The 9,265-nt window shown below is 41.2% G+C and overlaps 1 protein-coding gene across 6 annotated transcripts in view; it reads left to right on the top strand.

Moving 5' to 3' along the window:
* Nucleotides 1–300: 300 nt before the first annotated feature.
* The window catches only part of HGF (hepatocyte growth factor), a 57,192-nt gene continuing 48,227 nt past the window's right edge, over nt 301–9,265 (top strand). For 2 of the 6 annotated variants that reach the window (XM_054056151.1, XM_054056155.1), the window contains exon 1: nt 301–538. In XM_054056151.1, coding sequence (XP_053912126.1) covers nt 463–538 — 76 coding nt within the window. In that variant the 5' untranslated portion in view covers nt 301–462. Of the gene's footprint in view, nt 539–5,900; nt 5,998–9,265 lie in introns of all 6 variants that reach the window. The other 4 variants (XM_054056150.1, XM_009568579.2, XM_054056152.1 and 1 more) reach the window with 3 other exon arrangements.

Below are 9,265 nucleotides of genomic sequence, written 5' to 3'. Positions count from 1 at the left end.
TCAAGCTGCAGGTGAGAGGGGAAAGGGTATTTGGGGCAGGTTCCTGGGACTGTGCAGCAGCAGACTCCAGCCCTGGGGTTAGAGCCGGGAGGCTCGGCCAGCCCTGCTGCTCCTCCTGAGCTCCTGAGGGATGGAGCGAGGCGAGGGGAGGGATGGAGGGAGGGATGAGGCAGTGGGAGCCCTCTCCCTGGGCTGGCGGCGGGGCGGAGGGGAGGCAGCTGCTGGGGAGGGGAGGAGGAGAGGAGGCAGAGAGGGGATGTTGTTAAACAGTTTCTTACCGTAAGAGGGAGTTGGGACTCAGATCTTTCCAGTTAATCACACAACAAACTTAGATCATCGCAATAAAAACCAGCTCTGCTCACTCTGCCTCCTCTAGTGACCGGCCGTGCACAGGGTCCTTCCGAGGAGCCCTTCTCCTCTTCTCCTCCCCGACAGCCGCCGGGGGAGGAGAACATCAACACCATGCGGGCCACCCAACTCCTGCCAGCCTTGCTGCTCCATCAGCTGCTGCTGCTTCCTATCACCATCCCTGTGGCAGGTTAGTTTTTTCTATCACTTCTCTAGCGACCCTTCCTCCATCTCACGGCTGCATCATTTTCCCTCTCTCCCTCAGCGCTCGGGGCGGTGGCACCGGGCGTACCCCTCCCTAAACACACACACAGGTGGGGCGGGCAGGAAGGCTTCCAGCACTCGGCGGCTTTTACCTGCTCGGCAGGGCTTGTCCCGCAGCCGGGCGGGGGCTGGGATGCGCTGGTACCCACCGAGCCTTCCCCGAGGCTGCGGAGCGGGATAAAGCCGGGTAGGGGTTGGGATGCGCTGGTACCCACCGAGCCCTCCCCGGGCAGGGGTTGGGATGCGCTGGTACCCACCGAGCCCTCCCCGGGCAGGGGTTGGGATGCGCTGGTACCCACCGAGCCCCCTCCGGGCAGAGGCTGGGATGCGCTGGTACCCACCGAGCCCTCCCCGGGCAGGGGTTGGGATGCGCTGGTACCCACCGAGCCCTCCCCGGGCAGGGGTTGGGATGCGCTGGTACCCACCGAGCCCTCCCCGGGCAGGGGTTGAGATGCGCTGGTACCCACCGAGCCCTCCCCGGGCAGGGGTTGAGATGCGCTGGTACCCTCCGAGCCGTCCACGAGGCTGCGGAGCGGTGGGATAAAGCCGGGCAGGATGCTGGTGGGCAGCGCTTTGCGCATTTCGATGGTTTGCGGGGAGATCGCTGGTTCCCATCGCCTCCTCCCCCGGGAGAAGGGCCACTGGGGGCTCCCTCAGGACGGGGAGACTCGGGGACACCGAGAGCTGGAGGTGGAAACCTCATCAGTGCCCGCAGGTGCTCCCAGCCGTTATCCCGTCATAAGGAAACATGTGTCCTTAATTTCCAAGTGGTAGAATAAACGTGAAATAACAGAAGTTGACAGAAGTTCAGCAGTATGAGCATGTTATTTCCAGACCAAAATACTTGTAATTTCATTAGATGTTCCCGGTGAAATCCCGGGAGGAGGAAAGAACAAACAATAAGTAATCAAGTACTAGAAGCTCTTTAGCTGAATTTCTTTCCTGAAGTGTCCCCCTTGGACCGGGTGTCTGAAGAGCTAACTCTGTGTTTTCTATTGGCCCTCTGGGGATACGCTTAAGGAAAAAAAGTTTGCAAAGGTTGCTGCAAACCTTTCCTTCCTTCCGCCAACATTGTTAGGGTCAGACCTTTGCACAGAGAGAGACAAAAGACAGCCACAATTCAGGGAAAGGATCTGCCAGGATGAGGCAGAGCGAGGGCAGGAGCACGCAGCCACTGGGTCCTAGGGCAAGGTCTGAGGACATCAGCCGACGCGTATGGCAAGTGATGTTGATGGCTTCCAAGACATAACTACATTTTCTAGGTAAAAAAAAATAAATATTTTGAAATAGAATTTAAAAGTGGTATATTTTGTGACTGGAGAGTCAAAACCAAACTAGCATCATCACATGCAGTAAAATCTGTCATTTTTCCTCTACAGTAAGTGTGGTTCTGTAGGATGCTGAACATCTCAACAGAGCTTCTGTGCTCAGTCTGCTCAGTGATGTTTTTGTTTTCGTGGGGATTCATGATAAGTGACACAGAAATATGAGCATTATGTTACTACACTTTTCTGAACCCCTTTTCTATGTACATTGTAATTTCCATTTGATGGACATGTGATCTCTCTGAAAAGTGATGACTGGAGCTGGCAAGGAATTTTCTGAGGAAATACTTTTTTTTACCAGAAAATGCTGACCTATCAAAAGTTTTCACAAAAATAATTTCTTTCAACTAGAATCTTACTTTGGCTTGGTTCCCGCAAATCAAATGAGAGAAATTTGCAGCAGGACACATCCACAATGGCTTGTGGTATCTACTGTTGAGAAACCCTCACCTGTGACAGAAAGTCAACAAATGATGAGCTAGTTTGAAAATAAAGCCAAATAAACATACCCTTCCTCCCCCAGACTTATTCCACTGGCCAAAGATGCAGATACTGGTCTATAGTCAAGTTCCTAAGAAGCTATTCCATGGTTACTCGCTCGACATTCAGGATGCTTTTCTCGAGTTAAAGTCCTAGCTATCTCTGACTGTAGGCTTTTAGTGATGGTCTGTAGTTGTCCAAGATCTATCTGACACACCAACAGGAGAAGCTGAGAGACAGCCACAGTACTGCTAGTATCAGTAAGTTGACAATCAGGATCATGCTTTAGTCAATGGGTTCTCCAGTTTAGGAATGAATGGTTCATCTTCATGTGTAGGAAAATTAGACTTTGAAAACTTCAGAATTTTTCAGAATAGAACTTGTTTTCTGGCCAACTTGCATAGTGACAGTTTCTTGGCAGTACTCCCTTTCTCAACTTTCCTCCCCCACCAGCCCTAATATTAATCAAATCTATTGTTCACCTTATGGGCAAGAAAGAGGACTCTTACAACACAATGCCATTGTGCTTACCTTGCTTTTTAAAAATATATGTTCTTCAACAGTAGTGTATGGATTTTTACAAGTTTTGCCATTCCTTTCTGAAACTATGTTGACCACTTTCTAAACTCACATGATAACTGTACAGGATGTTGAATTCTTTTCACTGAGATGGTTCTAAGAAAGGTTAGTGTTTGCCTACATATTTCTTATTTTTATAAAAGAAAAACAAGCTATGTGATGAAAACAATATAAAAACTGGAAAAAATACATCTTTCACTAATGCATGTTCATACATTTTTCTACTACAGTTTTGTCAAAGATGTTTTTAAATGTAGCTAATCATGAGTGTTTTTTCTCCTTTAAATGTATCTGCTTAATAATGTTAATCTAATGAAATTAAAAATCACTTTTTAATCAAAGCAAAAAGTAGACTCATATGGCAAAAATGTGAATATTAAGAATTTATTTAAATTGAAGATACATTATTCTGTGAAAAGATGGTCAGAAAAGTGTGTTTATTCAAATTTCTCAGCACTTTCTGTAATTTGGATGATCTGAAGCAGTTGCTAATGAAGATGTGGGAGTTAAACTTAGTTCCTATAAATACCTATTGCTTAGAATAAAAGAATATAAAATCCTATGGCCATAATCGATATATGAATATTCTGTATTTCCATGGTCCGCATAGCTAAGTATATTTTAAAAATTTAATGTGATTTATACTTCCCCGTCCCAGCTGTAGATAATCATTATACTATATACTGTCAACAAAGCAAAATGGTATTCTGCCAGTTGGAAGACTGTATTCCTTCTGTTTAATGGAATCCTTTTGGCGCTCAGTGCCAGGGGCTGCTTGTTTTGCTCTCAGACATAATACAGCACTTACCCTTCTTAACAGATTTTCTGTTTCTATTAATGCCATTTTCATAAGCGACATAGCAGGAGAATATAGAGTTGAAAGACGTGAGATTAAAATGTTGCGTAAAACTCTGGAAAATTGTGTACTGAAGTCAAGGAAAGGAAAGTCTCTTATTGGAGGAGCTCATCTGTCATTATTGTAATATTTCAACTGAGGCCAGGGCTGGAAGGGAAGTGTGCATTCTCCCTTCGAGAACATAGTATCTCCTCTTTGGATCTTTATGCTGAAAATTAGTTTGCCACTTAAGCATTTCAAACTTCTCCAAGGAGATTTGAAAGCAGGATAACTGGGCCTCTTAATGGGTAAAAGCTTTATATGGAGAGCATTGCCCTGAACACTTGTACCAGATGCGTGTTGGAATTTTACTTTGTCCCCATCTGTTTTGAGGTGGAGAGGTTGAAAGGCAGAGGCTACAAGGCAGGGAGAGGAGAAAGGGTTGATCAAAAAAAGAGAAAGAATTGATCTCTGTGCTTGTTTGGGAAGCATAAATAGTAGCAGAACTGGCAGTATGTGAGCAGTGTTTGTACCTTGCAGTAGGGAAATATGGCAACTACAAAGAATTGGGGAAGGGTGAAGACATCCATAAAGTTATCCCATCTTGTTTCTATAGGTTTATTTTTTTTTATTTTTTTTTTTTGCCAGTGCTCTTAGAAGGCTGTAGAACCTAGATGTAAAGCAGCTCTGCGGCAGAGCAGAGCTGGGAACATGTTCCTGATTAGTCAGATGTGTTGGCAAAGTCTAGCTGCAAGAGTTTTCAACTGCTTGTGGGCCTCCACCCATGTTCTGTCTGATGAGCCATGGCCATCCTCAATGCTGCTGGCCCAGCTGGGGACTGGCTGCTCCTTCCATCTCCCCTTACCTCCTGCATTTCATTCAACTCTCGGCCCTGGCCACAGCACTATTTTTATGTATACAGCACGCAGCAATGCCTTCATCACTCTTCACAGGGGCTGTTTTGCTGCCCTCAGCAGTCCATCACTATTTATTTTGCCCAAATCCCTGCCCTGCCTGCTTGTGCTTTTCTCTGTACCCCACACTCCATGCCTGGACATCCTCAGTGGCAGCTGAGACCTCATCACAAAAGAAGTGCACAACATGCTGGGAGCCTTGGAGGAGACACCAAACACTTGTAAAGATTGTGGAATGCAATGTGTAATGGTGGGGATTTAATTCTTGTGCAAAATACATAAGAAGACAAATCTTACAAGGGAAAATCCTCTCAGTAATTTAGCCAGAGGTTAGATACAACAAGTCTGAGTACAAACTGCAGAACATTTGTTTCTGCCAATGGGTTCTGGCATCCTGCTGAGCAGATAATCTTTTCTTGAAAGAAAAAGAGCTGTCCTTTTGTGTCTACCATCCAATTTTAGCCTATACTATCAGTTGTTAGCATTATCCTTAGCATCTTGAGCTTTCATGCCAACTATAGGAGAGAGTTAAAAAGTCAGGACTCAGCATAAACATGAAGGTGGGTCCCAAGTAACAAGGCAAACTTTGCGGCTGCTCATAAGGAGTATGTCTGTCAGGGGTGGCGAGAGTGACTCGTAATATGCAATGTAAAGCCAGAAGGACATATCCTTTTACATTTCCTGAATCTTCTAGACAACTAGACAGAAAGCCCGTGTAAAAAGAAGGAAGAAAATATCTCTATGTTATACATCCATAGTTCAACTACTTTCTAAAAACTGTGGATTTTTTTCCATGACAGCTCTTTTGCCAAGAAAATAAAAAGTTAAAATAATCACATCAACCTCCAGATACCTTTCTGGGACACTGTTGAATTGTAACAAGCTAGAGATGCGTCCTTGGACATCTAGTTTTATTTTGGTGACTTTCTGTCTATACAGCTAACTGCGGTTTTTATGGGTATGGTTGGTAAACTTCTTTCACTCCGAATTATTGTCTTACATAAACAACCACATTAAACATAACCTGGCATCTAAGCCTATTCAATCTACAAAGTTCTTTTCTTTGGCACATTTCTGAATTGTTTCAGTTTCTCATTATGTTGGTCTTTCTTTCTCTTTTTTTTTTTTTTTTTTACTTTTTTTCCAAATGAGAAGTCATTTGGAAAAGGTGTTCACTTTTTTGCATTCTAACCAGGAATCTGGACATTTCTGATACTGAAACAGGCATAAGGAGAAGTCAAAGTAAATGAAAGTAAGTTAAAAGTAAGTTAAAAGTAATGAGTGATAATCCTTTTTACCAAAGTGACTCTGTTAGGACTTGCTTTGCCAGAGGAAACTGCTTTGAATGTTGTTTAAAAAGTGCTTACTAACTATTCTCATAAAAAACAATACTTTGATGACTCTGTTAACGATTTTAGTATCAACATTCACCTTTAACTTCTTTTCTTTTATTCTTGTGACCATACTCTTAACTTAAGCATGTGTTTTCTGAAATCGTTTAGTAACATCTACATCTACTTTCACCATCTGGTCAAGTTTGTGAGGTGTTTTGTTGTTTTTTTTTTTCTTAATGAAGCCAGTATATTTATGCTGTCATACTGGGGCCTGCACCAGTTTGCACTTTACCCTTGATTTTTAACATCCTTTGGAAAGCATTGTTTTGGAAATACATTATTGAATTTAAGTAAAAATATCCCTTGTACAATGCTCTATAGGCAAGTTAAACAGATCACTATGTTTACATACTGTTCTTCAGTCCCAGTATGCTGAGAATTGTTTTATTTCAGATTCTACTCCTTGATTTTTCTTCTCAAACTAGCTCTATCCAATGCAATTTTATGCAAATAATGAATCAGAATTTTTTATTTTCATATTAAATTGTCACTGAGATAAGAAGTTAGCTTTGATATCTCTTATGAAAAATGTTCTGTCACACTGTGGTAATCCATAGTCTTGCAGATTCTTGCTTTGTACATTTTATTGAGATCTAACATTTGCTTGTTTCTTTTTTCTCCATTCAGATACATGCTTATGAATATCTTTGCTTGGGTGTTACCATGCAATTTTTGTTGAGTATGCTGTTCACTGATAAAATGTTTGCTAGATTTATTGTATTGAACTGTGTTTCCCTGCATTTTCCCTAAGTTTCAAGCCACATGAAATTCAGCTATCAGATAGGTTTTTTTTCTAGCTCATTGGGAGAATCTAATTTTCTTTGTCTTGCAGTGATGATTGTTTGCAAAATTAAGTTAATAACTAACCTGGTTTTGACATTCTGACCTGGTTATCAGTTATAACAGAAATAATTCGTTCTCTAATTAAGCCATCTGTTACCTGCTTATGGTCAAGTGACTTCATTTCTTTAAAAACATTAAAAAGAGATCTAAAATTCCACTTGATACTAAAGAAAAGGGCTCCGTTTCTTCTATATTTCTGAAATAAATGTACCATTTTATGCGACCATTTTTCTTTACTGAATTGTATTTTGGATCTTCAGCTTCTGAGCTTCCTGCACAGTGTGTGGGCGGATTCTCTTTCAGTTTTTCTCCCCAGTGCCATCTTATTTTGCATTCTATTGCACTATTTGGAAGGACAGCACTTGATTCCTGCAGTCCTCTGACAGTATCTTCCAGCCTGAGGAATTTAGGTATCTTCCTTTTCCTGACTTTCTTTGAGAGATGTAGTTTCTCTCTTGACATCTAACAAGCACAATGAACAGCTGTGCTGTTATGTGACTGCCCATGTTTTTTTCAAAACTGAATATTATAGAAGGATTTTCTTCCACCCATGGCATGAAGACCTCTATCCAGCTTACATACATTAGTAACTATAATAATAATAATAAAAAGTCATTACTCCAGACAGTTGAAAGTTTAACACAATAAAACAAAAAGCTACTTAATAAATTGCTCAACTTCTGCAACTGTAAACAAATCGATTGAGGAAATAAAACTCCATACAAAACCATAAAGTTTTCACTACAAATCTTGATCAAAATATAAACCTTTAATTTAAATATATTTCTCTTCTCATTTGGATGATTTGGAGATAAGTTTTGGTGTGGCTCTGTATAATAGAGTGCGCTGCAAAATTAGAAAGAAATGGAAGGAATGAGCTCTCAGGTATTATCACAAGACTATATGATACATTTCTTTAAGAAAGCACTACTTATTGCATAAACTGCAGTAGAACTTGGAAACCCTGTAAGCTGACATGCCTAATGCATCATAACTCAATTGTTTAATAAAAGCTTTGTAGAGTCTATGGCAAGTCCATAAAAGTGGATATTTTTCTAGGGGACACAGCCAGTATGCTCCAGTTGTACTCTGTAAGGCTGTAATGCCTAAGCCTAAATGTACATCTGTATTGGGAAAAGCTGGACTGGCAAAGAAGGAGAAGGGGATTACTGATAAGGCAGACAAAGACAGATGATTTCATTGTAATATTTTGCTGTAGGCAGTACAAGTAGTGTTTTGATCTCGTATAATGACCAGACATAATCTTTAGACTTGTTGATGTCCTGTATGTTATTTTTGTTGCAACAATGGTATAATATTGGCTGTATTAGTTTTTTACTACTAAACAGCTAATACGAAACCTTTTTATGGTCAGAGTAAGACTTTAGTGTCCGAAACGTTACTTGCTTAGGTATGTAAGGCTAAATGGTGCAAAACCAGATCTATATTGAATTTGACTCCCATATGGAACAGTAGCAAACATTATTTTCTGCATGACGTGATTTTTCAATTGAGATATAGAAGATAATTGGGTAGTTTCAGGACTGAATGATGTGCTGCTATGGGAGCCCAAAGCCGTTTTCAGGGCCAAAATAGAAAAAGGAAGTTACTTTTCTGCCATTTTCCCATAAGCCCAATGGTTAGAACATATCTGGAGAGTGCAAGACATCAAAGTGAAAGACCTTTGCTGATTCAAACGTATGTCTCTTGTTAATCAAGGAGTCTTAATTTCTATGATACAGCATATTTTAGTGTCTATTATTCCCAGTACTTGCTGTTTTATTATATAAATGTAAATAAAATTGCATTTAAGTGGCTTCTAGAATACTGGTACTGCAACCTCCTGGTGAGTTTTGTCACCAAAATGCTGCAGAATGATAATTATCTCTGATTATTGATTTGGCATTGACTGTAACTGCTCCAAGACAAGGTTTTGTTGGAAACCTTTTCTCCCAAATGCTCTGTAGTTTGAGCATTCTGTTAGTGCTTCACCTCTGAGAAGATTGTAAAAAAACCTTATATGAAAAAGGTCATACAAGAACCCAAAAGTGGGTTCTAGTAGCTCACAGGTAAATGTCTTTCACTGTGAGGAACCCTATTTCTTCAGTAAATATTTAAAGTGTTTTTTGAAAATAGAAGTTCTCCAGCAGGGTGACTGTAGAAATTATAACTGAGAGTATGGAGTACTTACTTGTCCAGTGCTGCATCCTACGAGAGCAAACGTGGTAGCTCCTTGTCCCTTGGGCGTGGCTTGAGCTCTTCTTTTTTTCTGTTCAACCAAGG

Source organism: Cuculus canorus, chromosome 1 (genome assembly GCF_017976375.1).
Source record: "Cuculus canorus isolate bCucCan1 chromosome 1, bCucCan1.pri, whole genome shotgun sequence".
NCBI classification, from domain to species: domain Eukaryota; kingdom Metazoa; phylum Chordata; class Aves; order Cuculiformes; family Cuculidae; genus Cuculus; species Cuculus canorus.
The sequence above is the reverse complement of the archived record's forward strand: the minus strand, read 5'-3'. Positions and strand labels throughout refer to the sequence as shown.